General features: G+C 41.4%; 2 protein-coding genes across 3 annotated transcripts in view; one reads left to right on the top strand and one right to left on the bottom strand.

Moving 5' to 3' along the window:
* etnk1 (ethanolamine kinase 1) overlaps positions 1-5,114 on the bottom strand; it is a 29,964-nt gene extending 24,850 nt beyond the window's left edge. The window contains exon 1 of one of the 2 annotated variants that reach the window (XM_088923918.1): positions 4,762-5,114. In XM_088923918.1, the coding sequence (XP_088780044.1) occupies positions 4,762-4,908 (147 nt within the window). In that variant the 5' untranslated portion in view covers positions 4,909-5,114. The remainder of the gene's footprint in view (positions 1-4,761) is intronic. The other variant, XM_088923917.1, reaches the window with a different exon arrangement.
* Positions 5,115-9,029: 3,915 nt separating this feature from the next.
* Positions 9,030-21,307, top strand: strap (serine/threonine kinase receptor associated protein). Its single transcript, XM_088924074.1, has 10 exons — positions 9,030-9,221; positions 9,347-9,576; positions 11,585-11,720; positions 12,452-12,533; positions 13,856-13,928; positions 14,292-14,391; positions 18,261-18,398; positions 19,053-19,189; positions 19,979-20,128; positions 20,685-21,307. The coding sequence occupies exons 2-10, from the start codon at positions 9,465-9,467 to the stop codon at positions 20,744-20,746; spliced, it is 990 nt and encodes a 329-aa protein (XP_088780200.1). The 5' UTR covers positions 9,030-9,221; positions 9,347-9,464; the 3' UTR covers positions 20,747-21,307.
* The last annotated feature ends 261 nt before the right edge of the window (positions 21,308-21,568 follow it).

Genomic DNA, 21,568 nt, shown 5'->3' with positions numbered 1-21,568 from the left:
TAAGTGCTTATCAAAACCTCTAAACTGGAGGCGTAGGGTGTGAGTTCGCCTTTGGCTTTCTTGAAGAAAAAGATATTTGTTATTTGATTTGAATCTAAAGATAAACATGTCCAATCCTACATTAACAATATTTAGCACCAACCTTAAATATTTTGAGCAAATGTTTGTTTAATGGAGATTGCTTACACATTTAATTCCTGTTTCACCTTTAACTTCAAACACTGCAAACAATTGTGCTGCATTGAGGTGCTGAACCATCCGAACCTGGAAAATTATATCTGGCAAATTAACTGAAACCGTTAATTACGGTAATAAACTGACTAAATTAAAACTGAGTAGCTCAAATCATAAAGAATTAGCCAGTTTATTACTTTTATGTTTATGGCATTTCTTCCTGTGGATAGAAAAAAAAATCAGTCGGCATGTTTTAAGACTTGTTTTATCGGTGTATTGATTAATTAGAAAGGTAATCCCTTCCAAAAGAATGACAATATAAAAAAAAAGATGTTTAATAATACACAAAGAAGATTCTCATGTTTCAATGAGAGAAAAACCAAAACTGAAGCTGAATACTTATTCCAGTATTTTGTTTCTAACCGCAGCTTCTCAAACTTTTCTGGGTGCACAACTCCCTTGTTTGGAATTGTTAAGTCTCAAGTTATATCAAAGACACAACTAATGTTTTGTGAGGCGCCAAACTGTCCTTTAGCCCTACTGCGGTAGCTGCCGGCGCCAAGTGTTTTGCAGGAAGGAAACAGCAGTGTGGAAGGCAGCTGTGGAACACACCGAGGTCAGTAAATGTTAATGGAACCCCTACCTAAAAGCCGGGACCTTGCCATTCCAGTAGTGATCCAGCTATCATATCCCATATTTTAATAATAATTATAATTGCTTACACTTATATAGCTCCACTCAAAGCGCTTTACAGGTAATGGGGACTCCACCACCACCAATGTGCAGCCCCACCTGGATGATGCGACGGCAGCCATAGTGCGCCAGAACGCTCACCACACATCAGCTATTAGTGGGTAGGAGAGCAGAGTAATGAAGCCAATTCATAGAGGGGGATTATTAGGAGGCCATGATTGGTAAGGGACAATGGGAAATTTGGCCAGGACGCCAGGGTTACACGCCTACTCTTTTCGAGAAACACCCTGGGATTTTTTTAATAACCACAGAGAGTCAGGACCTCAGTTTTACGTCTCATCCGAAGGACAGCGCCTGTTTACAGTATAGTGTCCGCGTCACTATACTGGGGCATTAGGACCCACATGGACCGCAGGATGAGCGCCCCCTTCTGGCCCCACTAACACCTCTTCCAGCAGCAACCTTAGTGTTTCCCAGGAGGTCTCCCATCCAGGTACTGACCAGGCTCCCACCTGCTGAGCTTCAGTGGGTTGCCAGCTGTGAGTTGCAGGGTGATATGGCTGCTGGCAATATTGTCATTTCACTCTGTCATCTTTCTTTACTCTGGTGACAAAGTTTTTCTGGGGTGCTCCAAAGCCTACGTCACTCACCCATACTGCCTCTTCAGTGCTTTAATCTTTTGGCGAGAGGGGCAGACCGTCAATGTTTGCCACGGTTTCGGTTGCCAGTGCGTACAGGTCACTGCTGCTGCTATAGCAGCAAACATGTTGCACCCGTAATCTGTCTAAACAAAATGCAGATCAGTTTACACAGGTGAAACACGCGGAGGTCAGAGGGATGCACTTGTGCGCATGCCATCAATCTTCATCAGCTGACTTGCTCACTGTATCGTAGCTCAAATCTCTCCTGTCAAGGAAGCAAATGACTCATCGTGAAGCTTGTGCCAATTGTGAATCTCCCAACAGTGAGAAGTGGTGAAAGGGAGAAAAGGGAGTGTCCATGTTAACTTTTGTTTACCTTACTACATTCCAAATTTCGATCACATACTGTAGGTGCGTTCCGTCACTGAGATTATTTTCTATTGTTCATGACAAGAACAAGGATTTCCAGCAGTGCAGCGTGACAAGCTTAACAAATTACTTTTGCGTAACTTAATCATTGCAATTAAGTAAAACACGTTTATTTTTTTTCCCCCTCTGTGCTAGAGAAACAGGCTAATAGAATAACGTGAAATGTTGCCTTGCTCTGAATTCCGATCCTGCTGAACGACAATAAACCTGTTTGACGACCCAGAAAAGAACTTGGACAATGGCGCACTCAAATTATACAATTAATGAAAGGGATACCGTGTAATTCTCAAAGGGGAAAAAAAAAACAATATCGCAAATAATCATATACTGTAATCCTTTTAATGTAAGAAAACCCATACAATTTGAGTTTTTAATGTTGAGGTGAGGACTCATTTTGCCCATATGCTCTTTCTCCACCTGAGTTTCTTCCCACTTAGAGAGCTGCGGTCTGCGGCGCTGCACGTGCGACAGAGACCCTTACCCTTCAGTGATGTAAAACTACATCACCGTAACAATGCCCAGTCAGCACAGCAGGTAATTTCCCCAAACGTGTGCAGTATGCTAATGAGGCTTTAAAGCCAGGTCCTTGGTCATTAAAGATCCTGTGGCACAGCTAAAAGAAGCAGGGGTGGTAAGCCCTATGTTGTGGCTATGGGTCACTTAGACCATCAATCTACGACTGTGCATTCTTAAAGAGCCACACATACAAACAGGGGAACAGTTCTTCCCTTCTCTACTTCAGCTGCTGTGTAGTGGGGCGAAGTGGTTAGGTATCCTTTAGGATGAAAAGAACTATATACAGTAAATCACGAATTATCCAGTCCCCTAATAGGGCAGGGGTTGCCAGATAATCACCTCAAAGTTTTACAGTAGCCTATTTTTGCAAATCCTCAGTGTTCTGAATGCGTCCCAGCTGTATACAAATGTTGGAAATGAAGCAAGGAGCACATTAAAACACACACATAGGCTGCATGCACAATGAAAGATGACAAATCAAAGTGTTGTACAGTACACACTTCAGCTTGTTTCATGAAAAGTACACCGATACCCGTCTTAGAAGAAAGAAGATACTTTCACCACTAGATCTGCCCATGACCTCCAGCAAATGTTGAAAGCAGTTGGATGGTGCTGTCTCCATTCTGTGTTCGCAGAAGGTTAAATTTGACCTTAAAATGTTTTTAGATAATCTAGTAGTTTAGTAATAAGATTATACATAGTGGTCACACACTGGTTATGGGTGAATATTTTTATAATAAAAGTGATACCATTTTTACCATTGTAATCTTCATTTCAATGTTATAATTACTTCAGGACTCTCTGAAATGGAATTTTGTATTAACTTCAACTCTGCATGAGACAAACTTTGGGAAGCCTCTGTGAGTTTTCTCTTATGGAAATGTATGAAACAGAAGTCAATTTTTCTATGCACAATGCCAGTATCACCGCACACTGTGGGTCGATTTGTTAATTTCACAAGGTTTACTTATTTTTTTTAATTTAAAATTAATGTTTAACAATCAGTATGAACAATTATGAACCTATATTTACATGTTTTTAACGATTAGATGTAAATCAATTATGATCTTGGGGCACTTTTTGTGATTTTTTTTAATCAAACTGGAGAAACTGCAGAAGCAAAATATCGGTCATTTCAGGACATACATTTCTGTGAAGAATTACACAAGAGGGAATGAAGAGAAACTTATAAGACTTATGAGATACGACTAGTGATGGTTCATCGAGAAATTAAAACGTCCAGCAAATCATTTTCAGGGCAGACGTGTTAAATCAACCGGATCCAAAGCAAATAAACTTGGGGGGGGGGGCGCTCCTGGAGAAAATGATTTTATTTATGACAAACTGTATGAAACATTCACGGATCAATAAGATAAGAAGTTCGCTGCGGCAACGACGCAGTAAATATTAAAATGCACAGCTGCAACTCCGTCTGTACCTGTGGTTATGAACCGTTTATTTCAATACAAGCTTTTTCTTTACTATTTTTGTTTTTGCTTCAACACCACTACGACGATCTACAGGAGGACCTCGATTAATCGTCTGCTCGGATTTATGACTTCAGTCGGATCAGAGACAGCGGAGAGACTGGCGAACGACCTGTATCCCGCTGTTTAAAACTTCTCCAGCCCCGGGTACGTGCGTTCATCTTTAATTTGCAATTTGGCTAAAGATCTGCGTCACTAGTCTATAGTCACCTGCTCTGCATCCGTTTCCTTCACACGCCGCCGGTAACCTGCTTCGCGAAACGTGAAATATGCATCAAATATCACATATATTCATACACTCACATGTGTGTGTGTGTGTTAAGCGTTACCATCCGGTCATGAAAGAGACGCAGGGGAAAAAAAAAAAAAGACCGAAAACCCGGCACAGAAAAGAAGGTTGTCGAGACAAAACCCCCGACGCAGAACACCGCGCTTCTGGAGCCCACCGAGCAGAAACGACACGCACGACTTTACACGTTACAGCCCCCGGGGTGAGGGATCAGGGCGATTGCACCCTGCACGGGGCGAAGCAGGCTGCACCCCCTGTGCAGTGTGCAGTGTGCAGTGCAGTAATTTAGGGAAAGCCCCCCCCCCCCAGGACACGCACGCTAGCAGACACGGAGGCCTCTCCGACCGCCCTTCCCCGTCTGCGGCTGGCGTCGCCGCGGCAGCCTCGGCTCTCATTGAATTTCTCTAAAAAGTCCGGCATCCTTTCAAAACCCTGCAGCGGGTCACCGCCCCCACCCCCCCCCAAACCACGGTTTCGCGTAATAAAAACCCGCGCACATCCTTCATTTCGCGTACGAAATTGAGAAATATACCTTCATCTTGACATCTGTCTCTTCCCAGTGGGGTCTCAGTTCCTTGATAAGTTTCTGGGCTCCAGCTCTGAAATCGTGCTCGTCTACTGTGACATCTAATTTGGGGACTGCTGGGGCTCCCGCGGGGACGTGGATGTAGTCGGCCATGATCACGGGTATGTCGTTTTGTTTTTCACCCCCTGACTTTTATTAACGGCTGTCAAAGAAAGGACACGTTTCAATGGGCTGTAGACGAGCTCCCGCGCGTGCCTTCGCAGTTAGAATCGCCTCAGCTGGTTCTGCTTCTAAGAACGTTCCAACCCCTCGTAAAACAACCCGCGCGCGTTGCATGCCGGTCCCGGGGTGAGTCACAGCATCAGGTGAGGCGTTGCCTCATTGTGACAAGGTTGCCGAGACTGTGACGTTTTTCTGCCTGTTACAGCGCCGGGAACGTGCTGTGTGCGTGCGGCGTCGGGTATTTCGAGTGAAGTTGTTGGATTTTGTTTGGTTTTTTTTTATGTTTTAGTTTTGTTTCATTGGAATACGTAATAAACACTCCCCCGTGCATGGCCATACGCAGTAATACGGCCCAAAGCTAATTTGCTCTGCCGCCCTGCAGTCCGCATTTCTTTTCCTTGTCGTGTGTAACACTTTGAATTGGCAGGGGCCTGAGCTGCTCCAAGCCAAGAGCTTTCAAAACCCCTGCAGCCTTTTGAGAAAGAGGAGATCTAATTTTAGCAGGCAATTAATCAGCTACCTCACATCGTGCTGGTTTTATGCGAAATAAGGTGTTAAAAAAACACCGGCTGATGAGCAACTTCGTAGAAGTTGTTATTACATAGTATTCCAGAATGGGAAGAGAGTTCTAGAACATGCTGGATATAACCGGGTGCGACGCTCCCCTTCTTCAAACGGCGTCATCACATGCACTCACACCCACTCTTGCTCTCTGTTAAAAAAACAAGGTATGATCATGCTGAGGTAGAGATGGTTTGTATTATCACCAAGGGACAATTCATTTGAAGGTTAAAGAATAATTTTACGGTAGACCTGTAGAATGTGGATTACAAGCAGTGATTTTACTATGGTCTTCTGACAAAATCGAGTGCTTATTTGCAAAATTCCTGATCTGCCCGTGTGAATACAGACATATTAGACAGATGCTGTGTTAAAACTATGATTCAGTCATGTCTGCAGTAACACTCATCTTTTTTTGAGCTGCAGCATCATTGTGAAATACTGTTTTATGACAATGATGAACTATAATGTTCACGCCTTCAAGACACAAAAATTAGAATTCTGTGTTACGAATTGTTGTGGGAAATTCTTCATCAGAGGCGCAGGACACAGTCTTGTGCAGATTCAGTTTTATTGAGCGCAATAAGTACACAACGTGCACTGGGTCTGCCACGCAGAACAGACAAACTGCAAGGGTTTCCCAGCTCTTATATACAGTCAGGAGAAAGTTCGTTTCACAGTCTGAGTGCTTGTCCTGTTCTTTGATATGTAATTACTTCTTGTCTTGCTCTAGGTTCTGTCCTTTGATATGCACATTGGTCTGGTTTATCCTGTTTGTGGGTGTTGATCCTGTAGCCGTAAGCCTCTGGGGCTGCTAAAGCAAGTCAGCTTTATGGCATCTTAGTTTAACTTTAGTTTGAGGCTAAATTAACAGACCCCAGCCACACCTCTCACAATGTGCTTAAGTGGTGATACTGTGATGCTGGATAAGTGAGATATATACATGTCCTACTGCACTAATACATACAGATGCATGTGCTTTGTAGTTAAATTAGAGCCAAGGACAAATCTGTTAAAAGCAGAAAAAGTACCAACCAAATAAAAATGTAATATTCATTGTTAGAATTGTTTATGTATTCTGAAGGTTATAGAGACCAAATAAGCAGTGAAGCTAATGAGGAATGCTGTCTAACGCACAGCTTCTATTACATAAACTGTCTGAGTTGTGACTTACGGCCTTTTTGCTACCATTTGTATTGTGTTCCTTTTCAGACACAGTGTTTGTAATAGCATGTTTGTCTTAAACATTGTGAATATACAGTAGGCTGGCGTTACTCACAGCTATCTTATATACAGACAACGGTCTGCTAAACAAGTCACAGATTGTGTTCATTGCGACACTACTGTATTTTTACTCTGAATGGTCAAGTTAGAATTTATGACACCGAGACCTAATTTGGCCCAAACAGTATGTTAATTTAGGGGTTCCTTATTTCTGGCCTGGCTGTTTTGTGAACAAGGAGAGGCTTTAGTCTCAAAACACTTCTTTTTGTTTGTTTAGAGTAATACAGTTAAATAACAATGATGAACTGGAAAGCATTACATTATTAAAATAAAAAATATGAATCTTCTTCTATGCATACACAAAATGCTCAACATGATCTCAGAGAGGTTTAGAGTGGGGAATGTGCCGAAGTGTGAGCTACAAAGGAACAAGAAGAGGTAAGCCCATACTGTAAGGTAAAAAGAAAGAAAACCCCTGTTTCGGTCCTGGAGACTCTTCAGGTGTGTGCTGAACTGAATGAGAGAGCAGGGATATGAGGTGAGGGGGTGGGGCAGGGAGGACAAAAGGAAAAAACAACAACACAGAACTTAGAAACTGTTACACCAGGAAGACATCAGAAGTCAAGATGATCTTTTGAACATGTTTCACTCCTGCGGGTGGTATGGTGCCACAGTGGTTAACATTGGTGGCCCACAGTGCTTGGGGCCTTGGGTTCAATTCAATTCAAGGGGGTGCTGTCTGCATTTCGTTTTTATATTGTCTCTTTGTTCATGTCCTCCAATTGTCCAAGAACATATTACCAGGCTAACTGGCTTCTGTCTGTGTGGGCCCTGCGATGGACAGGCATCTTGTCCAGGAGGTATCCTGCCTTGCACCTGTTGCTTACCAGAATAGGGTAGGGCTCCCCCATGACACAGTATCAGATAAAATGGTTAGAAATTGGATGGATGGATGTTTCACACTGTTTTTTCCGGCACTCAATGTATAACTAATGTTTTTCTAAATCTCTTTATTTGCTGATTGCAGTTTCCCACACTTCCCCTGGCCTTTGCCTAACAGATTTCCATCTCTTTAGCTCCCCTGTCACATCTCTCTTAACCATTTTCACTGTATATATTTCCTTCCCTGCTCCATGGGAGGAAATTCTGCAGGGTTTTATGAAGAGCAGCTGCAGTAAGATTTGAAATTAAATCATTGCAAGGAGATTTTACGCTTCATCTTTGGGCCACTAGTTAAGTGGCATTAAATAATAAACAAAAAACACTCTACAGTCAAGAAACCAACAGGAAACGAGAAACCAGCACCTAGTTTAGATATAACCTCATGGTTGCTTGTGTAAGGTTTACTCATTTTATTTGCACCTGCTTTTGCTATCTCAACAAGCAAGATTTTACAGTTTTGTCTACATATTTTGATGTCTCTACAAGGACACCAGTATTTGACTAGCTGTGATAATGCCTGTACTGTACAGAGTTATTGCCTAGTTATTCCATGTTCTAAGATTCAGTTTCCTCTCAAAGGCTCTGTTATAAAATAACGTTTATTAACCAATCTGGGTCATCTAGTCACTTTCATGACACAATTAAATGTGTATTTGGATATTTCTTATGTATTAAAAATGTTGCTGATTATGATTTGAGGTAACTCAGATATGCATGTTTATTTTTTCTTTGTACTGTATACTTGTATATATCTATTTCTTAACGTTTTCTATAAATCTAGGTAAAATACATGTCTGAGAAACTTTAATCAACACTCTCCTTCAAACTCCCACAAAACGTTTCAGACGAGAAGAGGCCACTGGGCCCTATTTAACTCGTTGGGTAGTTATTAGCTTTTGGATGCAAGACTCTCATCCAGACATGACTTGCACTTCCTGAGTGGCCTCTCGGCCTCTTCTCTCTCCCCTCTCCCTCCTCCTCCTCCACTTTCCCAGCTTTTGTTCTCCGGTGCTATTTAATCTTTGTCGTCTACCCTGTCTTTCTCACACCTGAAGAGGGCTTCAAACCCGTTACCTGTTACCTGAAATACGTCAACCACATGGCCGAACGCTGACCGTAGTGATGTACTAGATCTAAGGGTCTATAAAGTGAAATCATGCAGCTGGGAAAGCCGCTTTACAATCAAACACTTGAAATGAAAGAGCGAGAAGAGGCGTTCGAGCTCCTCTGCTATCTGCTCCTCCGTTTCCACACGGAGCGTTATGGCTGTTCTGTTCCCTTCCGGCGGCTGCGGCCATGCGTCACCCTCTCTCCTCTGGCACATCCTGTTAATTTTCTCTTGCTCCCCGTCTGTTTCGTTCCTAGCTCCCCTCCCGCACCGGTCGCCTACGGTAGCCGGCGGCACAGCGTTGTCCGCAGGGCGAACGCTTTCACCCCCCCCACCCCAGTCCCGGGATCCGACCGTCCTTACCGGCTCCAAACTCCTCTCCCCTGGGCAGTCCTCGCACGGCGTACCGGTGAGTGTCCGCTCGGGGCAAAAACACACAGACACACAGCACCAGCTTGAGGCGTGTTTCATACAAAAACTACAAACTGGCGTTGAATAATTTGCTTTGTTTTATTGTGTGTTTTTTTTTTCCAGATACCAGGCCTTTCTGCTCCTTCTCGTCTCTCTCTCTCTCCCCCCGTCGCTGACCGTATTTGTGCTGTTTTTCTCTCCCTCCCTGCCCTTGGTGCGGGACTGATTTGCGAGGAGCGTTATGGCTATGAGGCAGACACCGCTTACTTGCTCTGGGCACACACGGCCTGTGGTTGACTTGGCTTTCAGCGGAATAACCCCTTATGGATATTTCCTGATAAGTGCGTGCAAAGGTAAGGTACCGCTAAAACAAAATATTGGCGTCGCTCACGGTGTCCAACCAAGAGCGATCTGCAGCCCGAATCTTTTTTTTTTCCTTATCAGTCATCAGCGCAGGTACTGTATGCGCTGAATGGGGGGGGAAAAAAAAACTTAATCTTCGTTTCCACGGTGTTAAATGTGTAAATGTTGGAAACTTGATATCCCGACTGTCCTGACGGTGAAGGCTCCAGAGACTAAAATAGTTTAAAAAATCTAAAAAGTGAAGGTGAAACATTCTTAAAAGAGATTCTTAACATGCAACACGTGTTTTTTGTGTCCCTATATACATATATAACATTAAGGCTTTATAAGAAATGTCTTAGTAAAATGTATTCTTAACGTGAATTAACTTGAAGCGTGGTACCTGTTGACCAAAATGAATGTCCTCTGAATAACGTGAAGAGACAGAAAAAATGACCATGTGACATCATTGCAGCGAAGTGTAAAAACCCTGCAGTGACAGTGGACTGTAGCAGGGCACCTGGATTATTTCATGTTGAGTTGGTTAGGCTGTGCTTGATCTCGGGAGAGACAGCATGACTAAGAGACTACCTGCAAGAGGGTGTAATTTAGAGAAGGAATGTGATTTGAGTAGGGGTTTGTGGAAGTTTCTTTCCCTTCAGTCCAGTCACTGAATTCTGCTCACTCCCAGAGTGCACTACATTCTAAGTTAGGTCACTCTCTTTAGCCTTTTAAGCTTCATGATTTCCAGTTGTGATGTTTTTTCGGTCATGATCGGCCCCCTCATCAAACGGTGATCAGTTTGTCTTGTTGGGTGAGTTGTTGCCTGCTGCCATTGTTCTCTTCATGATTATGACAATGTCACATACAATTGTTTGTGCTCTGTCTTGTTTCTTTCTCTTTTTTGTGTCTTGTAAACTGGCACACATCTCTCCAGGGCCTCTGGGACACCTTTCTGCGTTGCCTTTTCTATTAAGGGTCTGGGTTTCCTCAGGCACGCGTTTTAAACAGGAAGCACACATTGGCCATACTTTATCTCGCAAATTTGCTGTTTGTGTCATCCAGTTATAGATTAAAATTTCTGCTAGTCGTATTAAAGAATGGACCAATTTACAAAAGAAGTAAACGGCATTTATGCAAGAACAACACTCCCTTTCCTTGGGAAGGGAGCACGTGTATTTAGATACATGTAGGGGTATGTGTAAAAATACTTTAATGCTGACATGTACTGTTCCAAAAAGAATAAATATATATATATACACCAGTATAGTGATGGGGACTCTACTGTAAAAAAACAAAAGGCACCGTCCTTTGGATGAGACTAAAACTAAGGTCTTGAACCTCCGTGGTCATTAAAAATCCCGGGGCGTTTCTTGAAAAGAGCAGAGGTCTTACCCTGGTGTCCTGGCCGAAGTTCCTCCTGGCCTTTACCCATCATGGCCTCCTAATAATGCCCATCTCTGAACTGGCTTCATCACTCTGCTCTCCTCCCCACTGAGAGCTGGTGTGTGGGGAGCGGACTGGCTCACTTTGCCTGCTGTTCTATCAAGCAGGTGGAGCTACACACTGGTGGTGGAGGAGGGGATCCCCATTGCCTGTAAAGCACTTTGAGTGGAGTGTCCAGAAAAGCACTATATAGGTTTAAAGATGATTTATATTATTAAAGCTATGAGCTGTGTGTTTTTGTGTTATTTTTTTGTGTGACTGAAATGCTCTGCATCTCCAAATGAAATATCCCACACTGAAGGATCCTACACTGTTTTGGAAAACAGCTGACAGTGTGCTCACTCGCCTCCTGCCTCCCATGGGCAAGGGATTTGAGGATCACGCAAAATCAGACTGTTTATCTTTTCAGGTTCGTGCAGAGGCGTGGAAGGCCGTTTTCTGGGCCGGCTGGTGACCTGCGAAACGTGTCACTTTGCCGTCCGCATAATCTTTTCCGCGCTCTCGATGCATTTACCTTTTGCTCTGCCCTAACTGTGCACTGTGTGTGTGTGTGTTCTGTGCTTCTCCAACCAGATGGCAAACCTATGTTGCGCCAGGGGGACACAGGGGACTGGATTGGAACGTTTCTGGGTCACAAGGGTGCTGTCTGGGGGGCCACCTTGAACAAAGAAGCCACCAAGGCGGCCACTGCTGCGGCCGACTTCACCGCGTGAGTACGGCTTCGCCGCTGCCGTGGGAACCGCGCTGCAGGACAGAGGCGCTGCTCGTCGGGTGGCGCTCAGCGATCAGTCCGCTCCCATCGTGTTAAAGACACCATCCAGAATGTTTATCTTGAATTCAGAGGATTTCCCCAGAAATACCGAGAAATGCGAGCTGCGCACTGTACATCTGAGCTTGAGGATCCGTTTCCCTGCCAGATCAGCTGAAGGGGTCCAGTGATGGAGCGTTTACTTGACAGTACGACTGTTTTGTGTAGATGGAGATCCTGACAGTAGATCAGTTGACACATGGGCACTGGTCTGGTGCCTCGCAAGGACAGATCTTCTGTTAAGCTTAAAAATATTTATATTTTATCTCAGTGTTTTGGAAGTGGGGAAGAGAACATTTAAGGGAGCGATTGCTATTATATACACGAGAAATGGAAAACCGAGTCATTTACACTACCCAACGGGTGAATCTGTCTTAATGGGAATGGGCTCTGACTGCACTGCAGATGTCTATATAATGCTGTATTGCACGTACTGAAAAAGCCACCTGTTTTGATGAAAGTTTCTGCTTCTTTCTGGAAGGATTCAGTATACAATCTTAAGAGACTATTAGTCGCACAGCTATTGGTAAACAATTAATACGGTTTTGTAAATTGTTATCATTCTTACTGACACATTGACTTATGGAAGGGATGAGGGTGTTGCTGACTTAGGTTTCTTTCTTTTCTTATAGCAAAGTGTGGGATGCTGTTACAGGGGATGAGGTCCTCACTCTAGCCCATAAACACATCGTCAAGTCTGTGAACTTCACTCAGGTTTGTTACCTTACTTGGAAATTCATGAGAGAGCCAGTCACACAGCTGTAAAGCTGTGCATTTTCTAACAAACGCTTACCATGTCGTTGTGGTAAAGTTATCCTTTTATTAACTTTCTTAAAGCTAATGCAGTAGTTCTGCTTGTGTTATCACTAGTTTATGTTATCTGTAAAGACTTGAGAAGCTTCTCTCATGAATACAAGATTGGGTTCAAGATTAGGAGCAAGGAATGAAATGGTCAGATCCACATCTTTGTATAGTTCATTGACATTCAAATTCTGAGTATTAGCGCAATCTAATCTCACTCTGAAATGAAATATTCTTCAAAAACTGCTGGGCTGCAGAAACTGACATCAAGCAATGTTATAAAAGTTATTTTGCCATCCGTGTGTAGTGTTTAAAGGACCTAAAGCGCTCACATTACGTGGTTGGAAAGAACATGACCACTAATGAACCCTTTTATTATAATAGCAAAATATGCATGTTTTTTAAATTTCCTGTTGGTGGTTTTTGTCCAATATGGAAATAGCCAAGTGGGTGTTTGTAATGTCTTGGCTCACAGCTTTGAACCCTGACCTCTGCGGACAGACTCCTCTGTATTGCTCACATCACATCCTCCCTTACCACTTGCCCCAGCCTCCAGCACCCAGGAGGCCACAGGGGTCGCTGTCAAATTCGGCGAGGTGTACTGGCATGACCGATGCATTGCAGCGCTGCCAGAGCAGTAACAATTAGCAAGACGTTTACAGCCGTTTACAACAATTAAACTTACTGTCAGAGGTCTCTGTGCCGAGAACCCCCTGACCATCCAATCCCACCTTGCCCTGGAGTGCTCAGCCAGTTGTGCCATGTGACAAGACTCAGACTCGAACCTGAGATCATAGAGTTCAGCCTGCCTTAGGCGAGAGAGTGCAGTTTTTTTAATGTATTGAAACGTATGTTCATGTGAAAATGACACCTTGTGATGCTTACAGATTAAGAACACAATCAGAGTTGTAATAAGAATTTAGAAGTTATGCAGTGGCAAAAGAACAGTTTATTGTGCGTAGTGGCAAAAGATAAATGCCCTAACAAAGGCAAAAGAAGTCCCTATGGAGACTTGGACAATTATATTGAAATGCTTGGAATGCATTGCTTCGAAGTTACAATTAACTCCTTTTTTAAAAAAAATGCTAAATGTACTGTAAATAATCTTATATTTAAATTTTAAGACGGTGTGCTAGAAATATAGGAATATTTGTTCACTAAAATTACTGCTAAAATTATACTGTGTTTTTTATAGGTTTTAATTGTGAGGTTTTTAAACATTTTTCTATGTGCAGGACAGTACATGCCTTTTAACCGGGGGGCAGGATAAAGTTTTGCGCATTTATGACTTGAGCAAGCCTGACGCAGGTGAGTGCTTACTGGTGAGGGATACTGGTTAAAATGCTCTAAGCAGATGCGCGTGGTAGGGTCATACTGATGACGCTGTAGTTTTCTGGTGTGATAAGTGTGAAGATTATTTTCCACACAAACATTCTGAAGCAAGTGTGCATTAATAACACAACTTGTCACACAAAACAACTTGATTTATTACATCCACTGTAGCTTTGTTGTACATACATGCATGCATATATATACATTGCTTTGAAGTAAGCAGAATTGGCTTGAGGACAAACATTAAACTGTTCAATAAAAAATACCCTTGGGTACATCATTCTGTCTGCATCTTTCTGTCTAAAATAACAATGGGTCTTGGTTTGTTTTCCTGTACAGAGCCTCAGGAGATCACTGGCCACACCTCTGCCATTAAAAAGGCTCTTTGGTGCAATGATGATACGCAGATACTTTCAGCTGCAGATGACAAAACAGTGCGGTAAGCTGAGACTCTCCTTTGCGTACTTGGGAATCGGACCATATGTGGAACGTTCTTGGAGTTATAGGAGTTGTGATGGTGAAACTTATCAGTTCTTGTGCAAGTGGTGCAGCTGGGGAGAAAAGACTTCACTGACTTCTGCACAACCCCTGCTGCAGTAGTTCTGGCATTCGAACCTTTGTATCACATTTCGAGTGTCTTGTTTAAGAGAGATGGGCAACGGTTGTTTTGGAAAGGAGAATGGAAAGGGGAGGGGGAAACAAGATTAAGAAGAAATGACATGGGAACCAAAGGGAAAACCTGTTCAGTGAATAACATGCGGAAAACTCATTGGAGAAATCAAGTGTCTGAATTTACAGTCTTATGCAAACGTTTATGCACCCCTGGCCAAATTTACATGTTTTGTTGATTTTCTAAGTAAAAAGAAGTTAACACAACCTCTGCGGCAAACAAACTTAAAATTGAAATATTTCTGCAAATATTAATACACAGTTACTATTTATTTGCTAAATTTAACAGGTTGAAAACAAAAGTAAATGTGGCATGTGCAAATGTCTGGGCACCTTTGCAGTTGAACCAGTTTAATTTTTTTATAAGGTCTCGGAACTTAATTGATTCATTAGGCCTGAATCTAAGTCAGGTGATGACAATTCCGGAGCTTAATAAATTCTCTGACTTCGAACCTCTCAGGGTGTTGTGCTTACTCTCAACAACCATGGGCTCCTCTAAGCAGATGACCGAGGATCGGAAAATAAAAATAATTGACTCTTACAAAGCAGTGGAAGGCTATAAAAAGATATTTAAACACTTCCTGCTTGCAATTTCAACTCTCCGAAATGTCATTAAGAAATAGAAGTTAAGGGGAACTGTTGAAGTCAAGACAAGATCTGGAAAACCAAGAAAAATCTCAAAACTGCTCGTAGACTGGTCAGGAATGCAAAGCAAAACCCCCATATCACTGCAAAGGACCTGCAGGAAGGTTTAGCTGGCACGGGAGTAGTGGTGCACTGGTCCACTGCAGCGTTGCTTGCACAAACATGATCTGCATGGAAGAGTCATCAGAAGGAAACCTTACCTGCCATCTCATCACAAAAGTCAGCGTCTGAAGTATGCAACACAACACTTAGATTGGCCAGAGGTGTATTGGAACCAAGTGCTGTGGTCTGATGAAGTAAAAATTGAACTCTTTGGCAACAATCAGCAAAGGTACATTTGGAGAAAAAAAGGAGAAGCATTTGAAGAAAAGACCACCTTGCCAACTGTTAAGCATGGGGATGGATCTGTTATGCTTTGGGGTTGTGTGGCAGCCAGTGGCACAGGAAATATTGTGCAGGTAGAGGGAAGAATGGATTCTACTAGGTATCAACAAATCCTGGAAGCTCATGTCCCCCAGTCACTGCAGAAACTGAAGCTGAATGGAGGTTGAATATTACAACATGACAATGATCCAGAACATACCTCAAAATCAACTATGAACTACTTCAAAAAACAAAAGGTTAAGGTGTTGGAATGGCCTTCACAGTCCCCAGACTTATATTATATAATATTATTGAAAATCTGTGGGTAGATCTCAAACATGCAGTGCATGCAAGATGGCCTAAGAATATTTCTGAACTAGAAGCATTCTGCAAGGAAGAGTGGGGAAAACATTCCTAAAGCAAGAATAGAAAGACTGTTAGCTTGCTACAAGAAACGTTTGGAGGCTGTGATTTCTGCCAAAGGGGGTGTTACTAAGTACTGACTGATAGGATGCCCAAACGTTTGCACATGCCACATTTACTGATTTATTTTTTCAATCTGTTAAATTCAGCAAATAAATAGTAACTGCATTAAAATTTGCAGAGCTATGTCAAGTTTAAGTTTGTTCGCTGCAGAGGTTAACTTCCTTTCACTTAGAAAATCAATAAATCATGTTATTTGTCCCAAACAACTCCATACAACTGTATTTGGATCAGACTCTTTAAAAAATATTCCAAATGTATAGTGTTATGAGTATGCTATAGACCACCAAATGCGGATGTTGATTATAATTCAACATTGCCTCATGAAATTCAGAATATGTACGAAAATAAGTAATTTATATGGGAGACTTCAACTTAAAATGGGAAGGATCTATGGGAATATCGGCAGGGAAAACTGAAATGGTAGATCTGCTTAATGACTGCATTAATTACCACTTTGCCAGAGCACATACAAGAAGAAGTGCTTTGATAGGTAGATCATCTTTTCAAATAATAGAGTGCTAAGAATAGACAGATCTATTTACGAGAAAGACAGGTGTTAATGTGGACTCGTTGTTCATATTTGAAGAGACAATATGAGGAAGCAATTAAATAGGCAAACACAATGCTAGGATACATAGTTAAAAACAGATTTTATAATCAGATTATTAAATTGTTTAATACACCAGTAAGACCTTGTTTAGAATATTGTGTACAATTGTGGTCACCATTATAGATAACAATGACCAGATACATTCCAGGGCTCAAGGTACTGTCTTGAACAGATAAGACTATGAGGGAACTTGAAGTATTCAAAATCTCCAATGGCGCTGACGAAGACAGCCCAGAAGATTTCTTTAGAACGAACAGTGAAACGTAAGCCAAATGGCTCAAGTGGAAACTATTTGGAATGGTTAAAATGGAGAACAGGAGGCTCCTTCTTGTGGGAGTCTGGAACAAGCTCCCCAGCCATGCTGTTGAAGTCAATACCCTGGTTTCTTTCATGAAAAAGGCTGGATAGAATCATTTGACCAGTCAGCTGCTAACTACCAAGTGGGCTAAACGGCCTGTAAAAACTGAAGAGGCTCTTGAAATGCTTTTTAGTTATATATGGGCACTTGTTTTCCAAAGCAGAAGCTGTTTATCTTTGTTATTCCACTCATAATATTTGAGTACTATGAAAAACAAAGCTGACAGGGTTTGTGTCTGTTTTCTAGGGAAACAATAGCTCTTCACAACAGCTTTAGACACATTTGAGTATGTTAATTTGAACAGCTTGTTGTTCCTATATTATATCTTTAGTTTGAATTACTGGAAATATGAAGATCACATATACAGAAATCCTTAAACCAATCCAAGAAAAGCATATTGAAATGAAATGTTTTTTGACATCATGCTTTGTAGATTCTCAATTACAGCAGTATCAGAGTCAAAACTCTTGTAATTTTTTCTAACTTCATAAAGAAAGGTACTCTTTAGATAAAGTAAAGAAAGAGCAGAGGTGGTGTCCCTGGTGTCCTGGTTAATTTCCACTCTGAGCTTGCACCATGTTAAAAAAGGTCCCCCTCCTTAATTAAATTGGTGAAGTAATTTCTTGCTTCTCCATCCTCCTATATGTAAAGCATAAACTAAAAAGATGAGTTTTAAAAATATTAAAAAGTATTTTCCAATTGAAAAGAAAAATGCTGCACAAATACAACATAGTATAAATTTTGTTAGAGATATTGGCCTTCTCTAAGACTGGAAGCGACCTTCCTGTTAATTATGAAATAACTCAGTTTTATTTCATTTGCTCAAGTAATCTTTCAGTTAATGGGCTCCTGGAAGGAGCTGAATCAGTCTTTAATGGAAGAGGGTCAGCTGGCAGTCTCTGAACCTGTGACTTAACCAGTTTGAGAGCTGGTGGAATGGAGCAACACCAGTCATCTTGTATGGTGTGAAGCTTAGTTCTCTGCACTCCAGACTCAGAGCTGTCAAATGTTTAAGCTGAAGTGGAGAGTATAAGTGAGCTCTGTTCACAGTGTTTATTAATCTTACATGAGTAGTAGCAAATGATTGGAACTTTGGCTGAAGGTGTCTTAGGACAAGTTTACACCTCTTTTAAATGGTTGAATTTAACGTGAAGGTTTCTTGCCGTTTGTCTTTCAGCCTGTGGGATAGGAATAGCATGGAGGTAGTGAAGACCCTGTCTTTTGACATTTCAGTCAGCAGCATGGAGTACATTCCAGAGGGAGAGATACTTGTTATCACTTATGGGAAAACCATTGCATTTTACAATGCACTAAGGTAAGGGGTTTCAAAAAACTGACCTCTTCTATCAGTCCAGTTCTGTTGTTTAATGCACTTATAAAACTAGTTCACTAGTTTAGTTAACCTTTTATAGTGGTTCATCTTTTGGTATTCATGTCATGAATTTGAAGTGAAATGACTGAAATGCACTTCTAATGCAGTTTGTAGAAATTGTAATTGAATTCACTGTTTTAATTTATATAATTTACACGGGGCATGTTGTATACAACATTGTGCTGCCTAGACATCTTTTGCAATACAGGGTTTTAGTTTGGAAAAACTCCCTTATAGCTGAAATTTGTAGTTGTATGAATTGCTGTAGTATTTTTTAGATATGTATTTGAGTGATCTTTGTGGAAATGAAGAAATTCCTTAAAATGTAAATAAACAGTTACCATTGCCTTCTAGACTTCATTTCTCATACATCATGTATAGCATTTTTTGTTGTAACTACAGTTGAGTTCTTATTATTGAAACCCAGGCTGTGTAAAGCTGTTGTCCGTGAGGTTCCTGGTGTCTCTTGTGCAGTATTAATCTTATAATTCTATCATATGGTGTCTCATCTGCACTAGGGGGTGTTTGTATTGAATTCTACATGTTGTGATATTGGGGATAAAAAGTCTTTTTTTTTTTTGCTTTTCCTTTTTCCAGCCTTGACTTGATTAAGACGGTTGATACCCCAGCATCAATTAATTCTGCTTCTCTTCATCCTGAGAAGGACTTCTTTGTTGCTGGGGGTGACGATTTCAAGCTTTACAAATACGACTATAATACTAAGGAAGAATTAGGTAAGATAGAAAATGCCTCATGCTCACTCACAGCCAGAATTGTTGAAACCAAAAGCTTTGATTAGCTTTAAATTATATATAATGTTTTCAGCATTGGATAAAAACAGAAGCTCACTCTTGCCCAGGAGGTCTGTCTTGTCAGTTCAAATTTCACTTCATTGTTTTTTCCCAAGTAAGTTTTGGGAAAAGAGAACATGGGGATCACATTATTTTTTACAATAATCCTAAAATGAAGTTCTTACTTGCCAGACATCAAACTGGAGTGGACACTTCTAAATGCTATTGCACATTTTCATTGCTTGTTTTTAATTTAGGAGTACATACATGCTATTATATCCCACATTCCCTTTGTTTTCACTACTGCTGTCTCACTAGGAAGCAGATGCTGCGGTCCTGAGACTGTTAGATGGTCCCCCTGAGGACCAGCTGCACTAACTCTGACCACTGGAGCTTACTCAGTTCCCGTTGTCACAGGAATGTGGCTAAAAAGAGTGGAGTGTCTTTGTTGGAGTAGGGACAAGCATATTGGTTGATTTTCTGGATTGGCAAATTAAACTGTAGATTGTTTCAGAATAAGTACTTCATTTATCAGGTATGTTAATATGGATTTAAGTGCTTGAATAATTTGGGTCTTGTCTAATATTCCAGTGCTTGAGGGCACTTTTGTTCTACAGTTAAGTAACAGCACTTTCAAGCACAGTCAAATCCACAACAGTAACACGTGCATTTCTTCCTCATACACTGCTTTTGTCCTTTTAGCTGAGCTCCTCCACTGTGTATTTCTTTCAGAGTCTTACAAGGGACACTTTGGGCCAGTCCACTGTGTGCGATTCAGTCCTGATGGTGAACTGTATGCCAGTGGGTCTGAGGACGGCACACTGAGACTTTGGCAAACAGCAGTTGGGAAGACTTATGGCTTATGGAAATGTGTTCTCCCAGGTAAGGGAATGTGTCTTTGGAACTCCCCTTGAATTGGTAACATTTTTCATTTCATGGCTTAGTCTTTGGAATCACCCCATGTGGGTGTGTGGGTATAGTGAAAAGTTCTGTACCCTTGCTTAAGTATGTGTCTCCAATGTAATCCAATTAAAGATAAAGATACACCTACTTTGGGGCAGTTCAAGGTTAATGGAGATGTCCATAAACGCATACATGTGGTCAGTTAGTGATTTCTTTGGTATTGAACTTTTGTGCAAACACTGATTATATTGCATGTTTGTAGAGATTTATAAAGAGGGTGTTAATAACTGGCCCCTACACTGGGCAATTGGAATATTTCTGTTGAGTGAACAGAAAGATAAAATCATTAGTTCTTCCAATTCGAGGAGGTTAGTTTGAAACTGACAGACGTTTGAGTTTTTGCACAACAGCTATTATGTGTTTGGATTGCATCCACCTTCCTCTTCTCCCAGTGTTAGGGGCTCCAAGCATGTTTTTCCCTTAAATCACTTGTTCTTCAGCCTTTTCTCATATTTTCTTTTTTTTCCTGAAACAGAGGAACTGGTTTCGGAGAACTCTGATGCACTCTACTGTACCGCCACTGAAATAAAGGCATGAGTCTCCCGGACAGCCTAGGACAAGAGGCGATGAGGAGAAAGTGGATTGCCCTGGCTCCTGCAGATACAGAGACCAAGACTCAGTATATGGTTACAGATCCACAGGCTTCACCTCCTCTACGGAAGCAGTTGTGGGAGCTGCACTGACCTAGGTGTCAGAGTGGACAAGGGGTTGTTCTGTGATATAACATTCAAACCAAACAGGGAAAAAAAAGTATACAAGAGGAAAGCAGTAGACCTGTGAACTTCTTAGCACAGCTGCCTGCTTCCTTTTTGTTATTTGCGATATTTCAGCTTTTTTGGATGAACTATCCTAGATCTCTCTTCCCCAGCGCTGTAGCCATGTGATCTATTTTTTGTTTAATATAAGAATATAGGGAGGTCTTGGCTGTGCTTGCAAATTTCTGATTGTAGGAGGATTTTGTTTTATTAAAATACAGAAAAAAATAAATAATGGGTGAGAAAAGCAAGGTTATTTTTGTTCTTGGCTTTCATTTTAGACAACTTCTGTTAATTTTGGAATTGTTTTGTGTTATAAAAATAAAGTTTTTTTTTCCTGTCACAGTATTTCATCTGGTGTTTTCAGTCTTTCTGGTATTAATTTGTCCTTTCACAAATGGATAAGTACCTTAAGACTATTTTAAAACTTTTTTTAAATAAGACCTTGAAAACAAAAGCATCCCACAAGATAAACCTTAAATTGCTTTCATCACAATCTGGTTATTTCTGTCCTGATCCCCAAACACTATTGCTGTGACTGATTGTGCTGGAATATTAGGCAATATGTATACGATTTGGCTACAGATAAAGGCATCTGCATGGC

This window comes from Atractosteus spatula, chromosome 8 (genome assembly GCF_055471065.1).
Source record: "Atractosteus spatula isolate fAtrSpa1 chromosome 8, fAtrSpa1.hap1, whole genome shotgun sequence".
Classification (NCBI taxonomy): domain Eukaryota; kingdom Metazoa; phylum Chordata; class Actinopteri; order Semionotiformes; family Lepisosteidae; genus Atractosteus; species Atractosteus spatula.
The sequence above is the reverse complement of the archived record's forward strand: the minus strand, read 5'-3'. Positions and strand labels throughout refer to the sequence as shown.